General features: G+C 36.7%; 1 protein-coding gene across 4 annotated transcripts; it reads left to right on the forward strand.

Moving 5' to 3' along the window:
- The first annotated feature begins 1233 nt into the window (after positions 1-1233).
- On the forward strand, positions 1234-12766 carry ORP2A (OSBP(oxysterol binding protein)-related protein 2A). Of its 4 annotated transcripts, none has more exons than XR_016101002.1 (12): positions 1234-1553; positions 1722-2135; positions 4385-4744; positions 6537-6633; positions 7850-8292; positions 9261-9416; positions 9657-9824; positions 9903-10043; positions 10680-10910; positions 10989-11138; positions 12089-12290; positions 12441-12766. XR_016101002.1 is itself a non-coding variant. In XM_088951019.1 (12 exons), the coding sequence occupies exons 2-11, from the start codon at positions 1728-1730 to the stop codon at positions 12251-12253; spliced, it is 2283 nt and encodes a 760-aa protein (XP_088807145.1). In that variant the 5' UTR covers positions 1234-1553; positions 1722-1727; the 3' UTR covers positions 12254-12290; positions 12441-12766. The 4 variants fall into 4 exon arrangements, 2 of the variants coding, with proteins under 2 accessions (XP_088807145.1, XP_088807146.1); XM_088951019.1 differs by having other exon boundaries at positions 11025-11138; XR_016101003.1 differs by lacking the exon at positions 9903-10043.
- Positions 12767-19944: the final 7178 nt, after the last annotated feature.

Here is a 19944-nt window from a genome sequence, read left to right on the forward strand (position 1 = left end):
TTCATTTATTTTCTTCTTCTGTTCCCAATTCTGTCAATCCCTAGACCATTCAGTTTTTTTCTTTTTTTTTTCTTTCACATCGATCAAGCAAGAGAGGGTGGTGTTGTAAATAATTCAAATTCCAGTAGCCAAAACCCAAGATTATGACGTTTTTACACTCTGATCTGCCACGTGTAAGATTCTGGGGCTGTTCATAGACCACTCGTGCGACACCGTTTGTCCAACGAAACCCGGTCCATTGTAGTAAGAGCTTTAACCTTTTTTTTTTTCCCACTCCCACCTCCCTTACGACTTACGAGCAATACGAGAAAAGATGGGTGAGAATGGGACACAGTTTTGGAACGAGATGCCCGAGATTTTCTTGGATTCTCTCATTTCCCTGATTCCATCATTATCTATTTTTATATATGCAATGACAAGACTATCCTTACACATGTACGGTTTTTTTTAAATATAAGCGAAGGGAGTACGGTTATTTCGTTTTCTTTCACGGGGAAATCCAAAAAAAATTGTAAATTGATTGTTTGTTTAGGGCATTTGGTTAAATTTGGCAAGGCCACATACGTAAACGTAACGTAACCGACCGTTTGTGTGGAACACTAGAAGCTCGCACTCTGCTATATGCAGTTAGAGTTAGCAGTTGTTAGGTCGTAGCGCGTATTTCCTTGTAAAAGTAGCGGAGCGTGAAAGCGGGGGAAAATAATAATAAGCATAAAGCATCCAATCCAATGGACGCGCGGTGCGGATTGCTGCGCCACATGTGCTGATGAATCGATCCCCCTTGTCACTGACACGTGTCAGAAGAAACAGACGTTCGACCTCTGCCACGCTCCACCTCTTTATTTCCAATATATTAATTATGTAATCATGGAAATTGTTAATCAATGAAGGGTAATTTCGTCATTATAAATGCGAGACTCATTTCATTTCATGATTTTGTGCAATAAATGCTAAGTCCACCAATTTGACTCCCGCAGCCGACGAAATCATAAATAAAAGACCTGAAAAAGCTAAACGAGAAATTCACGAGATTTCTGTGTGTGTGTGTGTTTTATCACAAAAAACACCACGACTCAACAAGTCCACCTCCACCCGGCCCGCACCGCATCCATCCTCCACACCTCACCAAGTCACCAGTCTAGTGCAACTGAGAGAGTGTAGGCGAAAAGGGAACCCGAAACCCGAAATCCGTTTCATTTGCTTATTTATATGAATTTCTTCTTCCTTGATGCCAAGTCCCTTACTACGAATCTTCCCTTATATGGCAATTTATTACGATACTGCCAACGGGGCTAGCGTTAGCGTTGCTGGTTGCAACTTGCTACTGCCTTCACCCACCCTGCGCCCCTCCTTCCGTCCTTCGTCGCTTCACAGCGACTGCCGCATGTTTTATTATTAAAATAAATTTATTATTTGTTACGTAAATTAAAAAGAACAACTCCTTTTTTTTTGAATTTATTTATTAAATCTTCAAATTCATCACATCTCCCTCTTTTTCTCTCCCTATCTCCCCATCTCACTGGGTTCTGCTCGGTTTCAGAACTCTCTCGCAGGTTTTTCTTTCACTAGTCTCTCTCTCTCTCTCTCTCTCTCTCTCTCTCAATAAGCTATTAGTTTTTTACTACGAAAAAAGGAATCCGATATTTATACAAACACTCTGTTTCGGTTTTCAATTTCTTTCGTTTTAGTTGGAGATTTGATTGTTGAATTTGAATCTGCAGATCGGAATGCGGGTAAAGGAAATGCATCCCTTGTGTTGCATCTCACTGGAGAGCCCTGGGATCGGGGATCGGTCACCGGAGGTTTCCGCGACGAGAAGCGGTTTTTTGGGGGGTTCTACTGCCACTTACGGTGGATCTGACTGCTATGTCGGAAGGGAGACGGGATCTGATGTTAATGTCGCCGGGCTTCTTTACAAGTGGACCAATTACGGTAAGGGATGGAGATCTCGATGGTTTTGCTTGAGAAATGGCGTCCTTTCTTACTCCAAGATTCGGCGATCGGAGAGTCTCAATATGTTGTCGACGAGCGATGACGTTCGACTTATCGGAGATGTTTCTTCCGGTCGCCTTTCACGCCTTGACAGTGTAGGGAGAAGAAAGCAACAGAAAACGGCTGGTGTTGTTCATCTAAAGGTAAGATAGAGAGAGAAGCTTTCTTTACGAACGACCACTCCATAACTAAAGACATCCAATCGGAGAAAATCTTTGCTGCGTTATTCCATTTTGGCGCCAATCGGAGGAGGCCTCCGTTATCCAGCGCTCCGCCAAAAAAGAAAGATAAAAAGTTGCTATTATCAGAAATTTTCTCTATTCAAATCAATTTATAAGGCTTACCAATTGCGTCGTTTTCTCTCTTTGTAATTTCTTTTTCTTTTTCTCATTCTGCCACAGAGGCTTAGATAACTGAGCGTAAGCTTATAAACCATTGGTTCCTTCGTCGTTCCTCCACATTCTTCTGTGATCTGCGAATACAGAAAAGCTGTGTATTTTTCGGGTACGACCGCAAAAATATTTCTCTGTTCCCTCGCCTCCTCAATCCAACTTCTCTCTCTCATTTGCTTTTAACCGGTTATTTTACAGTTTCACTGCATGTTAAGCTGTAAGTGGGTCACATCAGCAGGTGAGGTTTTCAGGTGAGGTTGTAGGCCACACGATAAGCTATGAGGTAGGCCTAGGGTTTTCTCAGCTGCAGGTCACATCACAGCTTTGATAAATGTAGATATCTCCAGGTTTTAATTTCCTGCGTTTCTTCGGAGTTGCAAGTGGCGATCTTTTCCAATGCGTTCGCCTCTCTTTTTTCCATACTTTTCTCTTCTCGTCAGCTTCAGTTTTTAGGTTTTTTTTTTTTTACTGCGGGGACTCTTTGGTGGAGGGTTTTGACGGTGAGGTTCACTCCCTTCTACTCTTTTTTTTTTATTATTGGTTTTAGAGGAAAATAAAAGGAAAAGAGGAAAAACATGTCAAGCGTCGTGATTCATAAACGAGCGGTGGATCTAATCTATGTGATATCGAAGTGTCCTTGGTTTCGTCTTCTTTTGTCTAGTCTTGTTGAGCATCTGCGTTGTTTTTTATTACTGTTCATGGGTTTAAGTGGCTTGGAGGGGTGAAGTCTGGGTTTCTACCGCTTTTATTGAGATGGGCTGTCGTTATGGGTGTTTTTTATTTTTTATTTTTTCAGTAAAAAAGACGTAAAATAAAATGCCTGGTTTGGATGTCCACGCTTTTGGCCTTTTGGGAGTATAGACGCTAACGGAGAAGCTGAATTTTTTCTCTGTCCTTTCATTTCATTGTTTTATTCGAATGATTCGTCGAGCAATTCTTTCTTTCGTTCTTTTTTAATTTCTGTCTTCGCTCAGATGTTTGGCGATGACTAGAGCTGGATGAGCTTGATCCATTTTTTCTCTCCAAGTTTGTCATCATTTCTTAGCTTTCGTCTTTTTCCTTTTCTTTTCGACTCCATCGCATGTAGAATGTGGAGCAGCTTGTGTTGTATCTCTTTCCCTCCCCCACCCCCTCCCCCTTCTCCTTTTTTATTAGCCATCGGGTTTAACTACAACTTGTATTCTGGAAATTCAAATATTCTCAATTATTTAAATTACTCATCGGGTTCGTTGCGTTATCTGCGGTGGAAGTAACCGTAACTAGGTTGTTTGGAATTAACACGAGTGATGTATCTCTTTCAGTTAGCCATCGGGTTGAAGTTGAACCACAGCATAAAAAAAATCTGGAAATTTAAATATGCTCACTTACTTAAAATTGGCAATCGGATTCGTTGTGTTTGCGGTGGAAGGAAGTAACCGTAGCTAGGTTTTTTTTTGGAATTAAATGTGACTAGTGGCTTCGTTTCTGGGAGGATGATTTATTGCGTAGCTCATCTCTGCTAGGTTCCACTTATACTGTTGGTTCTAGTTCTGGTTTTTTGTACTTTTAATTTGCTATGCATTGATTTTTTTTTTAAGTTTATATTTCAGTTAATTTCCTGTCAGGACATTAATTTTTTACTGTTCCGTTAATGTATACATTCTTTTATTTAATGTACCTTTATGACAGCAACGCTAAAGGCCACATGAACTGAAGGAGTGGCAATTGAATTAACCTAATTTCTGTAATTTTCTCTAATCTGTGTTTTCCTGTCCTGTGTGCAATGTGATATGGCAAAAAAAGATTTCACAAATCGTTTATCATCTATTAGGAAATGAACTAATGAACTTCTGGTAAATGTTGCTAATGGAGTGCAAATCTTTCATGATGATACATATATCACCATCCCAATTAGCTTCTGCTGTGATGAACTGATGATATATATTTTCATTTACCAGTTTACGCAAGTGTATGATTTGATTTAAGCTAAATAATTTCTATGTTTAATTATTTTATTACAGATTTCATCATTTCGTGAGAGCAAGTCTGATGATAGACGATTCTACATATTCACTGCTACGAAGACTCTTCATCTCAGAACTGATTCAAAGAAAGACCGTGTATCTTGGATTAATGCATTAGTCTCTTCAAGGAGCCTATTTTCCCTGAGACCATTGAATGATAAACTTTCCCTTGTTCCTAATGATTTATCCATATCAACGGAGAAGCTTAGAAGTCGCTTGCTCGAAGAGGGAACCAGTGAGATAGTTATCCAGGAATGTGAGAAGATTATGCTGTCAGAGTTTTCAGAGTTACAAGCACAATTTAAAGTTCTTTGTGAAGAACGATCTAATTTGCTTGACACATTAAGACAGCTGGAGGTATTTTAATTTCTATTATTTTTAAACCCTATGCCCTTGGAAGTGAAGTAATAAAATGTTATTATTGCTCACTTACATTTTAGAAAATAGTGACATCTTTTATATTTATATAATGGGAATGGAAGCATGCTTTTTGTATTTATACCCTCTCTGATGTATTTTCATGAAGTTTTCTGGAGTTTGGCAATTCAGATGTTAGTAAGTACAAATACGAAGATTATCATCAAATTAAGATGATATTTTTGTTCAAAGGATTATATTTTTTGTTCCACATGACAACTTATGGTACTTCTAGGTTGTTATTCGGAGGTTGGAAGCCCCTAATAATTTGAGTTATTATTTCATTTATATCATAGATATCATCAGGTTCAGTATCAAAAAGACATCAATGGGCTTTTAAGTTTTTTTTTTTTTTATGCTTGTTTAGTTTGTTTGGACATTTACATTGAATCTGTTACCGATGCTGTTGTGACATACTTTAGGTAAAATATTTAGGAGGAAGGCACAATGTCTCTGGTATGCTCTCTTTAGTTGGATGAGGTAGGAAAAAACTGCTTTCTATTTATTTTTTGTGGACTCATTTTTTATTGCTACTATCGTTTTTATTTGTTCTACATACCAATGTTGGGTGGTGTAAATTTAACTGACCATCAGGAATGTAATTTTACTAAATTCTCACCTGGAACCTCACGGATCTCCTTATAAGTACTGACCCTGTCAATTAAGGTAGGTTCTTTCCTTTTCCTTTTATTTCCCCTTTCCCTATTCTATATTTCTTAGAAGGAAAAGAAAATCCTACTGCTTTTTTTTTTTTTTGTGGGGAAAATAACTTCCCTCACTTTAGTAGTCAGCGTTACTTTAAACAAAATCTGTCTCCGTGGAAGGGTAAAAGAAAAATCTAATTCTTTTAATTCAGATGTTGGAATATTTTTTTGTCTCTGCAAGCTCTCTGACATGCCAAATTGGATCCATTTAAAGTGTAACATTGTTAGAAATGCATATTTCATGTGCTTGGTTTCCTGTTTTTTGAACCCCATAGTTGCTCCCCCCCCCACTTTGCACTGTGAGGTGGCTGTCACCCCTCTTGGATGCCCCGTAATATGGATTCATGTTTAGGTCCTTCCCCTGCTTTGTTATTGGTGTTAGTTCCCTTGGAGTGGTGTAGATCTAGTTTAAATTCCATGTGGAATTAAATTGTTCCATCTATTTGGCAGGATTTCATATCTTTCATTAGTTGGCATGATGACTTTTATTCACGTATCTTCAAGCCACAGAGTAGTATTGCGTGGTTTTTTGTTTGTGCATGTAACTTGCATATCTTCCATTGTATGTGTCTTCTAGTCTCAGAGTATCATTGGATGGTTTTTATTTATGCATGCAACTTGCATATCTTCCATTGCATGTATCTTCTAGTTTCAGGGTAGCATTGCTTTATTGTGAGTGTGAATTTTTAATATGGCTTTTGTTATGTATGTATCTTCATGCCAAAGTGTAGCATTGCATGGTTTTCATGGTAACATGCAAAGCTGGCAAGATGGCTATAGTTCCCTGTACTGTTTTAGCATTGATGTTGTTCATTTGAATCAATATTCTTGTTTTGTAAATAGATAAATTATAATGTTGAGGTTACAGATTTAGGCATATTCACAGGGTAATTATTCTGACTAATTTTAGAACGTGGTTTTCCATTAAAAATATTTCATTATCAGTTCTTCATGTTTTGTAATTTTCTTTTTATCTACTTGTTCAAGATTATTTCTTGTTGAATAAAAGAACTGGTTTTGTTTTGCAGGCAGCTAACATTGAAGTTGAGACCCCTGGAATACATGAAAGCCAGTTCCAGCTAACAAAGCATGAATTTTCAAGCCTTGGACATGGAAAATATAGTGGTATTTGTTAATCTCTTCATGTCCTTTCTGTGTTTCCATTTACTATAGTGATAAAGGGGGGAAAATTGAAGTTTCTGGAATGTTGTTTAATTTAACACAATTTCCCCTTTTTGTTTTTCATTGTAATAATTATTCTTGTATTCTATTGGCAGTTTCTAGATGCTAAACCTAGGCTTTGTCCTGAGTTATGGGCAGGGTTCCCCTTGTTGCAAGAATCTATGGGATTGGAACTTTAATATCCTAATACCCTTATTATTCTGAATTGGCTGGACCATCTGCTATAGTATTAAAGTCCATAGAAATCCATCTCATTTAGGCATCTATGCTCACCCAATTCTCGTAAATCACAATAAGAGGTATAAAAGACACCTAGGTACCTGCAGAGGTGGCAGGATTCTTAGTTTTTTGAGCACCCAAGGGAGAGCTTTTTTTATGGTATGGGGCCCCCATAAGCTAAAATATATCCCTGTTAGCCTTGAGAAGAACCCTTGAATCCCAACTGATCTCTGGAATCTCTTTTAAATTGCCATCAATATGAAGTTTGTTATTTGTATCATCATTCTACAACAGGGTGGATGGTGGTTTTTCTAAGGAGCCCTCCCAGGGGAAATTGAATGATATCATCTCCTTTTCATTTAAGTAGCTGAGATACCTTTTAAGTTTTAACTAATCTCTTAAGCCCTTGAAGGACCACATAAGTTTTGGCAACTGTTATTTGAAGTTCTGGTGTCTCATAATGTCAATGTACAATTATATGCATGTAGAGACATGTCTAGATTCCCAATTTGTGCCTCTCTGTCTGTTCCAAGTCGCTTATACAAACAACCAGAGACCTTACCAGAAAGCTATCTGGCACCTTCTTAGCCTTCTGTTTACTAGGGATAATGATTTACTTTTATAGTGTTATCAAAGCATTGGATAGTCAAGGGACTAGTTAGCTGTGTAGGCCATACAGACTAGATCAATAACTGTACAGTTGACACCCATAATTTGACACTCATACTTGAATATGATCATGAAATAGATTTTCTTTGCCAATTTGAGTCTTTCCTGGAATTTTGAATTTTAGGTTTGTTGTGTTTTACGATTTCTCGGTCAAAGTTGTCATTTAGTTACTGCCAAGTTCTATCAACTACTGATGTTTCTTAGTATTTATTGGTATCTTAAAGTTTTATTCCCTGTCTTCTCTTTTGGCTGACATTATTTTGGCATTCAGAATACAGCACAACTGAATCATCTGATGATATTGAAAAACAAGAGCTCGAGGAAATCTCAGAGGATGAAGAGACTTCTTTTTTTGACACTAGCGAGTATTTTAGCGATTCTCCTTCTAATTGTCAGTCTGTAATGGGAATGGAAAACACTGTGTTGAGCTGTATGATACCTGGAAACACCTTGGATACTTTGGAGAAGGTGCATCCTGAGAAAGAATTTGACTACATTTTCCCTCACATTGAAAGGCGAAAGAAACTTCCTGTTCCAGTTGAGAAAGAGAAAGGTGTTAGCCTTTGGTCAATGATCAAAGACAATGTTGGAAAGGATCTCACAAGAGTCTGTCTCCCAGTTTACTTCAATGAGCCAATATCATCTCTGCAGAAATGCTTTGAGGACTTGGAATACTCTTATCTTCTGGATCGAGCATATGTGTATGGGAAAAAGGCAAGTTTTATACAAAGTTCTGCCTTTTGTCATTCATGATATACATTTACATTTTTATGTTATGTGGTTCAATAAAAAAGGATTTGATTTGACATTCTCTTGAGGATGATAATGTTTGACCTCCTTTTTCTCCCCTTTTGGTGTTTGTATCATAATGTGTTATTTCTGACGATGATTGGATTGATTATACTTGTTTGAATTTTAAGTAACAATGCAATTGGTGGTTTTACAGGATTATGTTTACATTGGTATATATGGTGGGCCTTCTGCTTTTTCCATATTTTGTATTTGGACATCTGACATTTGTTAGCACTTAGAGTTCCCATATCTTCATTTTTGAATTTTAATTCATTTGATATTATTTAGCTTAAAACATCGTATTTTCATAAACTCAATTTTAAAGACAGCTCATGTTATTATTCACTAATTAGAGGGAGGGGTGGCCCTTGGCACAACTGTTGGGTTGCTCCATTGCGACTTTGGTGACCAGGGTTCAAATCTTGTAAGCAGCCTCTCTCTGTGCAGGGGTAAGGCTGTATACATTTGTCCCTCCCCAGACGCCTTATTGGCAGGTGCCTTGTGCACTGGGCTGCCCTTGGATTGAGTTGAAATTTATTATTGATATGTCTTTCAAATTATCATGTGTTTAATTTGGTTTTATGTTTTATCGGTGAGGAAGGAAGTGGAAGGTAACATAATAGATTGGTTGATTTAGCTTCTGTCTTGTGTTTCTGGTTATTACCTTATCCATGTTACTGGCCAGGATTAATATTTTCTCAAAGTTGCATAGTTTATGGAAATTCTTGCATTTTCTCTCTATGCATGTAGTTTTATTGTACAATGCAACAATTTCAAATGTGTACAAAGATTTTGAATCTTGGTGAGGAAAAGGTTCTTAACTTGCTGCATGGCTAATTGTGGACATTTCACATCATTTTGCTCAAATGGTGCCTGTATTGTTTTTCTAGGGGAACAGTCTTCTAAGAATTCTGAATGTAGCTGCATTTGCTGTATCTGGATATGCCTCCTCTGAGGGTCGACACTGCAAGCCTTTCAATCCTTTGTTGGGAGAAACCTATGAAGCTGATTACCCTGATAAAGGGATTCATTTCTTCTCTGAGAAGGTCAGTATCTAACAACCTTTTTAGCTGCACATATACACATATAAAGATGCATTATTAAAGTGTTCCTAAAATAGGAATGGGCTGGTAAGTTCTACATATGCAGTTGCACTTTGCAAATGCTTCATACACCATTTGCCCTTTTGTGTCTATATACTTGACATTATATTGATTTTTAACTTTAACATTTTTGTTTATAATCTTGTATGCCAATTTGTAATTCCATCTTATTTTGTAACATAGGTTAGCCATCACCCTACGGTTATTGCCTGCCACTGTGAAGGCAAAGGATGGAAAATCTGGGGTGACAGCAACCTAAGGACAAAATTTTGGGGTAGGTCAATTCAGCTTGATCCTGTCGGTGTGTTGACCCTGGAGTTTGATGATGGTGAGATCTTCCAGTGGAGCAAGGTATTTGTGGTTTTCGTCTGTGATTTCTCTTTTTAATCCTTATAAAATGAATATTTAGAACGTATCTGCCATCTTCAGGTCACAACAAGTATCTACAATCTCATCCTTGGTAAAGTGTATTGTGATCACCATGGGACAATGCATATACAGGGTAACCGTCAATATTCTTGCAAACTCAAGTTCAAAGAACAGTCCATCCTTGACCGTAATCCTCACCAGGTAAACAAGGAGATATTAGATCTCAAGGTGAGGAAGCATGAGAGGCCTTGCGTATTCGCCTATTTGCCATCCCATTTGCATGCATGCTAATGTTGAGGGAAATTCAGTGGTCATATGCAAGGTTCAAAATATCAATACGCCCCTATGTATTGGCAGGGGCATATCGGTACTTAAAATAACACGCTTTTTGTTTTTTTTAGTTTTTTTTTTTTTTCAAAATTTGGTTTTTGGGCCTATTTTTAACCATATTTTTAATTAAAAAGAGGCCTGTTCCTGAAACATCTGTAAATAGGCGTATCGTGAAGCCACTGATACGGGGCATATTGTATCGAAATTTTGAACCTTGGTCATATGACATATTGGGTTGTATGGATTACAAATAATAGACCAATCATATTATTTTGAGGCAGATAGATGGTGATATCATCTTATCCACGCGATTTTCTTCCATTTCATCTCTTTTCTCATATCTTGTGGTGCATGTCTCCCCCCATGGGCATGTTGCATGGATGGCTGGCGGTGGAGTACAAGATTTCATGTTTTGCCACCTTAGTGCTTTATCCTGTTATTTATAGCACCCGGATGCATCAAGTTGCAACTTGCAGAGTTACGAATCTGCCTGGTTGTGCTGCACAGGTGCAAGGATATGTTGAGGATGTCGTGGGGAATAAAGTTGCCACCTTATTTGGAAAGTGGGATGATAGCATGCATTACATCAGTGGTGATGGTGTTGCCAAGTCCAGGAGTAGTAATTTGCCATCAGGGGCCTCCCTTTTATGGAAAAGTAGCAAACCACCTCCTAATCTCACTCGGTACAACTTAACATCATTTGCAATCACATTGAACGAGCTGACACCCGGACTACAGGTAGAGATTATGTATGAAATCAGTTGTGTTATAATCTACTTTGTTTTTTTCTTATTCATCTCTAATTGTCTGTTTTAGCTCTGTCTGATTCCGAGTGTTTGATCACGGATTAAGGAGAAGCTTCCACCCACGGACTCAAGACTTAGACCGGATCAACGGCATCTAGAGAATGGGGAATTCGAGAGGGCGAATGCAGAGAAGTTGCGTTTAGAGCAGAGGCAGAGGATGGTATGTGCGGTACCACTTTTTTGTACTATATGGTTTTATTAACATGAATTTGAAATGAGCCTTTTTTTTTTTAAATAAGCTTTTTGCTAAAATTCCTATAATTAGCCTCAGATGTATGGTTTACATGTTCATCAATCTTGGCTCTCCAAATGCCTATGAACCTTAGATGGTTCACTTTTTGTACTAATATTATTCTTGAAAATCTATGCACTCTTGAGCAAGGAGCAATAAAACATTTTCTTCTCATTTTTTGGGCATTTTCCTAGAAAATATATGTTCTTATCTCATTAATTAAGCCAAGTGAAGCATTGCCATTATTGATGTATCTTTTCTTAATGCAGAATATAATGCCATCACTATAGTGAATGTTTTTGATACGTATTAGAATGCAAGATTTAGTTCTGGTCTCTGGGTCCTATTAACAGTGTTATCTTTATTCCAAATTGGCAATTATTTCTATTTTGATAAATTGATGCAAGATTTCTTTCATGTGTAAGATGGATTAGATTGATCCAGATCATCCTTGCTGTTCAAATATGTCTTCCATCTTGCACCTGTTTTTCATTTTCTGTGTGATATGATTCACATTCCTCGCGACGGCTGTAATTGCTGATTAGATTGCCATTAGTTCTCTTTGTTAGTCCCTCTTCTTTCACAGACTTATCTGTCTAATGACCATAGTTTCACAGACTGATGATTGAATATTCCTCCAAAGTCGCATATAATACTTGGAATTCAGTAGAGAACACGGTCTGCAGTAGTGGTTACTAACGAGAGATTTTACATGTGGTTTACCAAGAGACTTGTATCTCGGGATGTATATGGGTGCACCTTTATTTCGTACAGTTCGGGATTTTCTTTCACAATTGATGCACATAGATGGTTGCTATTTCTAGTATTCAAAAGTTTTTTAAAAGTTTCATTTATTTATTTAATTTTCATTAATGCAGTCCAGGAAATTACAAGAAAATGGTTGGAAGCCAAGATGGTTTGAGAAAGATGGTGAGAATGGGTCTTATCGTTATGTGGGCGGTTACTGGGAAGCAAGGGAGCAAAGAAAATGGGATGGATGTCCAGATATATTCGGTGAATTTAAGGAAGGGATAGCCGTGTAATGCATGTGTATAGTGTGCAAGATTATTAACAATGCAGGTATCTACTAACTGCTACTTTGGAGGGAAAATTGCCATGGTCAATGAACAGTCTTGATTTTCTACAAGTAGATGTTTGATGTTTATTTCACTCTTATGAAACGTGAAAATTGGGTGCATGATACTGACATTATTGTGCGTTGTTATGCAGACAGATTGAGATACCGTACGGGGAAAGACGATGACTCTTGAAATGTTGGGAGTCTGAGGGGGGAGAGTTTACTGATTACTTGTTTTTTATTTTTGTTTTTGTCCATTTAATTGAAATTTGAATCATAGGTCTTTAGAGAATTAATCCCCAATGATTTGATTACTGGAATTTTCTTGTAGTGATGTAAGGTCAATTTCTCAAGTATCCACTTTATATATGCCTTTGATTATAATGAATCTGGCAGGCTATTTTGTAAACTATTTCTATATTGACCTCATTTAGAATCTTTTTTTGTAATATTTTGAATAAAAGGAAATTTATTGGCATTCTTGATCTTTGTGGAATCAATTTGAAGCTTTACCTTACCACCTATGCTAACGTCTTTGTTCTTTGGTAAGCATATGCCCAAGCATTTTTGAGACTTTTTGCTCTTTAGATTCCCTTGCAATGCAAATTTCATTTGGACCAATACAAATGCATGGGAGGACAAATGGAAGTTCAAATTCCGGACCACTTTAGTTTTAAGTTTTTCTTTATTTTATTATTGGAAGTAGAACGTAGGGTTGCAACGTTGAGCTTTTTTTGCATGTATAATGTATTCGTAGATTGAGAGTCTTCAAGCTCTGCTCGTCCTGGGCCCGAAGACTCGAGCCTGATCTAATTTTCCTCTGGGCTTGGGTTAAGCCTTTTGATAATAACTCATGTCCAACATGAGCCCATCTCGGTTCATTCCAAACTCAGCCCTAGGGTAAAAACGGATCAGATTGAATTGGATATGGACGGATCCTAATTTGATTCGTTTATATTTGGGATCAAGTTGAATCTTATCCATTGGATTTATGTTGGATTCAAATTGAATTTGGATTGCATTATATATTGAATAGTATGAATAAATTAAACTAAAAAATGATAAAAAAGGACTTTGGCATTATATTTTATGAACAAATTAATTGAAAATTATTTATATGAAACTTTAACACAAGTAAAACTTATTTAATACACTACATTCAAATTTAAAACCATGCACTGGAACTGTTATTATGGCTGAATGCTTGGCTCTCCTTGATGGTTTGTCTCTCTGCCCCAATAATGGTATTTCTGAAGTAGAGGTTGAAGGTGATAACAAGATTTTAATTGGTATCATTCTTGAGAAGGCTTCCTCTCCGTTGAATATTACTGATGCTCTAAAATAGTAAAATATATCAGGGAGATGTATGATTCGATGAGAATTAGGTTTACTCACTCCCTGAGGGGAATATATTTACTAATTTCTGGGCTAATGTGGACATATTTGAGGGGAGATTTCAGATGTTTTATACAACTCAGGATTTTCCATGGGACCTCAAAAATCTGTTGAAGGAACTGTATGAAGATTCCTATATAATGGCTTTTGCTTTTGTTGCTGTAATTTTCTATTGTATTGTTTGTTTAAGCTTTTGGGCAGGGTTGAACGGGTAAAGGGGTGTGCTTTTTGTTTTGGGTTGTAAGGCAAGGTGGGCTACATCCTCCCTTGTATTATTTCACTTTCCTTTTGATGTTTTGCTTAATAAGATGTTAAGGTGACTGCCCCTCCACCTAGAGTAAAGTTTGGGGGTTAAAATAATACTTTTATAGTTTGTAAAGCAACATATATGTACTCTAAGCAAGTGATCTCTCTGAATGAACACATATTTTAAGTTTAGCATCTATCCAAAGGAAAAGGTAAACTATGCAAAGTTAACCATTTGTAAGAATGGTCACATCAAACTTAAAAAAAAAAAAAAATCTTTCTTAATCAATAAGAATGAATTAATATACGGCCAAAGGTTCAAAGCTTTGAAAAGTTTCGGTTCTTATATTAGATTTTGAACTCACCAATGCACTAAAAATGATTTAACGAGGAATTAGGACATGCTGCTACTTTTTCAGGGGTAAGAAACCACTCTCTTACACTTGATATTCACCAAAGACATGGACCACACACATCATCTCATATAAAACAGCCGAGTCCAAGGCTAGCACTCCTATGACACAAGTAAGTTTGCCTATCAATCCTTCATCAAATGCCTCCAATACTCTTACAAATTAACTATCTTTAAATAGGCTTCCATACTAAGATCAAGATCATGCAATCTTTTCAGAGTGCACATATTCATACGATATAACTCCATAATCCACACAGACCCCAACTGGTTTGTCATGTCACCTCTTTCCAGAGAACACTGCGAATGCATAAAATATGGAATATATGATGTTGTCACTGATAACGCAATACCATCGCCCTGTACACAACAGGTACACTCCCATCTTGTGAGCACTGAAGCGATTTCCAACTGATATATAGCATGGTTGACCATGTTGTTATGTCCGTCTTCATGCAGATCAGTTGTCATCTGCAGCTGCAAACTGCATCTGATTCTTCTTGTATGCGTCCCGGTTGGTCATGGACTGTTGGAATTGCAGATTAGATACTGGGGGTGTTCCTCCTATAACTTTCATTTTAATTCAATTAATTTATTTCTCATACTTTGTTGGAATGAGTTTGGATTTTCTCCTTACAAAATATTCTCACACACTGACCCTACACAGTGCATTGAGAATTTTCCTATGAATAAAAATTAATGATTATGGAGATGTTCCAAATACATGACTGGAACGTGTTGTGATACGCTCTATGAGAAATAATTCTGGTTATAGTACCAATGGAAAGAAATGATTTATTGCAAGTTGAAGAGGTTAAAAGGGTCGGGGATAAACCAAAAGGACTTGGGTAGAAATAATTTAAATACTATCACACTAAATAAAATGGATTGACGAAATTTATAGGATTAGGGATTTATCTACTTCACCGCCTGCTGATTCAGCAAGTTTGATTATGGCCAATACTACTACTGCCTTTGATTTGGCATTGTATTTTGATATATAGATGGATACCTCGAAATCTGAATCTGCTTGCATTTGAACTATCTCTGCTGCTCTTCATCTCCAATCTCCAAAGGCCAAACAGAAAACTTTCTCTGGCAGTGGCAGCCAAGCTTCACATATACATTATTGTACTGGACTACTGGGCCTGTATTTATGACAACATTTTTAGTTCTTGAAAATATAAAAATTTCTGGGTTTGTTGACCAAGAATCAATGGCTATGTGTCGTGTGGAGTGAAGAAATTACGGCAGCCAGAGCTATCAACCTCCGTCTTTAATTAACTTGTTCACCAAAAGACAAAGCAACCAGTCATTCAACCCAGCCATCATCATCAGCAATTCATCAGCCAATATTATTTTAATTCCCTCCCCTTTTTTTCAATGGAGAGTCTTGGGTTTGAGAACACAGGAGGAGGCAGGTGATGAGGGTCCGGGTACTGCAAAAGCAAAACCATTCTATTGGGTCATTGAGCTGGCACATGACAGGGCTAAGGTACCCACTCATGTGCCTGAGTCTCTCTGTCTTGCTTTAAACTATGAAAACAAATGATCCAAACCCTGATGATGATCTATCACCTCCAAAACTCTGATAGTGATAAGTTCACTGGAGCAATCTGAGTGACTACCATACGGATAATCAAAATTTGTTTGACCAATCACAGAAATTTGAGGGTGAAAGTGAAACCAACAATACAGAGCTTTTCTAGTTATTTTCTCCTTCATTCAGATTGCAATTCTCCAATCCAACCAATTTGATGCATTCAAGACTTAACCCACTTATCATCTTCCCAAACCCAACCATCCAACCATTACCTAACTGGCTGGAAATGCGTGGATTTAAATGAATTGGGTTGGATTGGGGCTCTGGATACCATTGGATCGGCCTATTTTATGGTATAAATGTCTCACAAGTCACAAAATCATAATCTGTCCTAACTTGTAAGTACATTCAGGTTACCACGCATATTGTGTAGGGAATGAACATTTCTGCTTACACTCATTGCTCAGCTTATAAATGTATATATAACATAGTATGGGTTCGGCTATGATACCCAAAAGACTTGATAGTTGAAGTAACCAATCAACCCGTATTAGAAAAGTCTTAATCAATCAAGTGGTAATCTATTTGGTCTTCCAGGTATCATGTTTATATTAGATTCATGATAAAAATTTTTGGATAAAATGCATATTAGTACATTGTATTTTATGGATAGTTTTACTTGCTGCAGTATCAAAACTCTCAAAAACTGTCACATAAATAAAATATTATTAATAGACATTACCGTAGATTGAAATTACCAAATTACCCTTTATTGTCATAAACAATTAAATACGTTTACAGAACCCATGAATTGATCTCTTCCATATGCCGGTGGATGAGAAGCACAAAGTACCCTTGTACTTGCTAAACAAAGACTTACCACCTTTATAGTACAAATAAATACTATTTAAAATGTCTTTGCAAAGAACCTAACAGATACAAGAGAACAGGCTAACTCCATGATCACTATTTTGAGAAATCAAATGTTTAGTCAATTTCGCACATCATTTTGGATAGGTGAGATTAATCCACTGTTAGAGGCTAATTTGACAACCTTTATGATTTTTGGGTTGATTTAGCATATTTCTTTGATAGGCTAGATTAATTAAAATCTTGATATCACTTCAATGGTTGAGATTAATTCATTGGTCTTAGGAGACTACTTTAATCGGTTAGATTAGTTGATTTGATATCCCATTCGAATGAGATGGATTAGTTAGAAATCTAAATACACAAATTGGGAGTTTGACTGTGATAATGAAGAAGTTTCACACATAAAAAATTGATAATCAATCATCTGGTATCATTGAATGAATAACCAATTCATTCAAATTCGGATGGGGTTTTAATTGTTTAACATTTTCATACATGGTTTTCAAAAATTGGACCGGACCAGGCGGTTGGACCAGAAAAACTGAAAATCAATCAGGTGACTGGCTTTGGTTTTCTCCAAAACGGGAAATCTGCCCGAAATAACTGTTGATTTTGGTCAGCAAACCGCTGACCTGGGCGGTTAATCGTTCGAACGATTTTGACCGTTTTTTATTTTTTTAATTTTTTTATCAGAACAAGTCGATCATTCAAACCGTTTGACCCGGTAACTAGACCTCTGACCAGTTCGGTCTCCGGGCCATTTTTAAAAACCTTTCAGTATCATAGAATTAAATATCTGGCTTGTTTTGTTCATTACCTTATTTGACATAGATTTTCAGAAGTCTTATTGGTGCCTTAGTTGAAAGGCCAAGATCAAGATCAACTGAAATCTTGATGCGTTGTTTGGATGGCCAAGATTAAGCCTTCGATATTAGGAGACCATTTTGATAGCCCTGATTTTTTGGTTGATTCAGTACATGATTTGGATGAATGTTTTAAAAAGCAACCTGTAAACGGAATCGTTTTGGCCACTGGTTTTCAGGTTGACAGTTCGATCGTCCAGTTCGAATTAACGGCCCATTCTGACAATAAAATTAAAAATAATTAAAAAATAATTTAAAAAATAAAAAATTGGTAAAAAATCGTTGAACGGTTCGATGATTCAACCGTCCAAGTCAATTGTTTGTTGACTTTTTCAACTGTTTTTTACCAGATTGCAGGTTTAAGGTAAAATAGAACTAGTTGCCTGGACGGTTCCCGAGCCGAATGGTCCGATCATTCAGGTCAACTGCAGTTCGAAAACGTTGATTTTAATCACCTAAATTAGTTGAAATTTTGATACATCACTTTGGATGATTGAGATTAGTTCACCAATTATAAGACACCTCTTCAATGGCCCATATCTTCGGGCTTTTATGCATCATCATTTAGATAGGTTACGTTGGATGAAATTTTGTACATCGTTTGAATGGTTGGAACTAGTTGATTGACCTTTGAATGTCATTTTGATGGCCCAGATTTTAATTGTTGTTTGATACATCATAATTCGATATTTTATGAAAGTAACAGGGGCTATGCTGGTCCGACATGATTTATTTTAGAAAAATTGAAAAAATAATGAAAAGTTAAAATAAATTAACATGATAGACAAGAAATAAAAGAATGTTAAAATTTTATTTCATATAAATTATGATGTACACAAAAAAAAAAAAGAATAAAACAGTATAATAAAAATAAAAATAAAAATTTATATGCATATTAATATATTATTTTATATATGCATATGTGTATGTATGGACAGTGTCGTGTTAGGCCATGGGCTGTATTGGCATTGTCCAATTATTTGGCCTGCAAGTGGCACGGACCGCTTTCCAGCTCTACTTGAATTGTCATGAATAATTAAAACCTAGATAAATCAATGGCCAAGATTGATTCTTCTCATTCACATCAGAGATCATTTATTTTTATAACCTATTTTTGTGTTGATTTAGTTTGAATCTTAATACATTATTTGGATAGTTGAGATTATTCAGTTGTTCTTAAAGTGGCAATGTAATGGCCCAATATCATTTACATGATTTTATATTTTTAAAAATTGGATATATAATTTAGTACTATCATTTACTAGTGGAGCCTCACTGCTTGAAAGTTGAAACCATTGCACGACACCTGAATTTTAAAGTTTAGTTGAATAATAATATAGAATTCTAGCAAGTAGCAACAAAATCATGAATAGAAATTTTCTTCTACGAGAAAAGGGTATGGTAAGATAGACAGACTCTAAGTTTGTTAAGTATTTGTGCAATTATAATGTGGCATTGCAGATGCAAAGCTGTTTTTGACAAGATTGACGCCAAACTATCTTAAAAGCCCAATGTCAAACAAATTATTGAAGTGACCAAGCTCAAGCTTGAACAAACGAATTCAATCTCCACCCTCAATCTCATCTTTCTACCATTTCTTCTATCAGATGGTGGGGATTTTCTTTTTGTTCAATCTGTTAAGAGCTAGCATAGAACGCCTCTGAAGAAACTGAAGCTAAAGCCTTAAAGCCTTTAGAGAGGGATTTGTTCTTGAGGGGAATGCTCAATGTTGGACCCCTTAGACTCAGATTGGCGAATTCACACAATTATTGTTGATTGCAGGACTCTTCTTCTCATACCCCTAGAACAGGTAATATTGCAGCCCATTTTCTAGCCAAGCATGCTCTAGGACAGTTTCTTTGGTTTTCGCTCCCCTTAATGTTTGTATTGTTGAAAGACAATACGGGCTTTCTTCAAAATATATATATATATATATATTGCAGCCCATTTTCTAGCCAAGCATGCTCTAGGACAGTTTCTTTGGTTTTGCAGCCCATTTTCTAGCCAAGCATGCTCTAGGACAGTTTCTTTGGTTTTCGCCCCCCTTAATGTTTGTATTGTTGAAAGACAATACGGGCTTTCTTCAAAATAAATATATATATATATATGTGTGTGTGTGGGGGTCGGGTTTTTCATAATTTTGGTAGTCATAATAGGTTATTCATCATGATATGTTAAAGTGTGAAATGCCATGACACTTGTTTCATTGTAGGGGGCTGTTCATAAAACTGATCAAACCCAACAAATTGACCAACCCAATTCAATTTGACCTGACTTGCTCGGTTTTTAACTATTTTTGGTTGGTTTTGGTTCAAGCGTTATGC

The sequence above is a fragment of the Nelumbo lutea genome, chromosome 6 (genome assembly GCF_056320005.1).
Source record: "Nelumbo lutea isolate HS-2025 chromosome 6, American lotus-T2T, whole genome shotgun sequence".
In the NCBI taxonomy this organism is placed as follows: Eukaryota; Viridiplantae; Streptophyta; class Magnoliopsida; order Proteales; family Nelumbonaceae; genus Nelumbo; species Nelumbo lutea.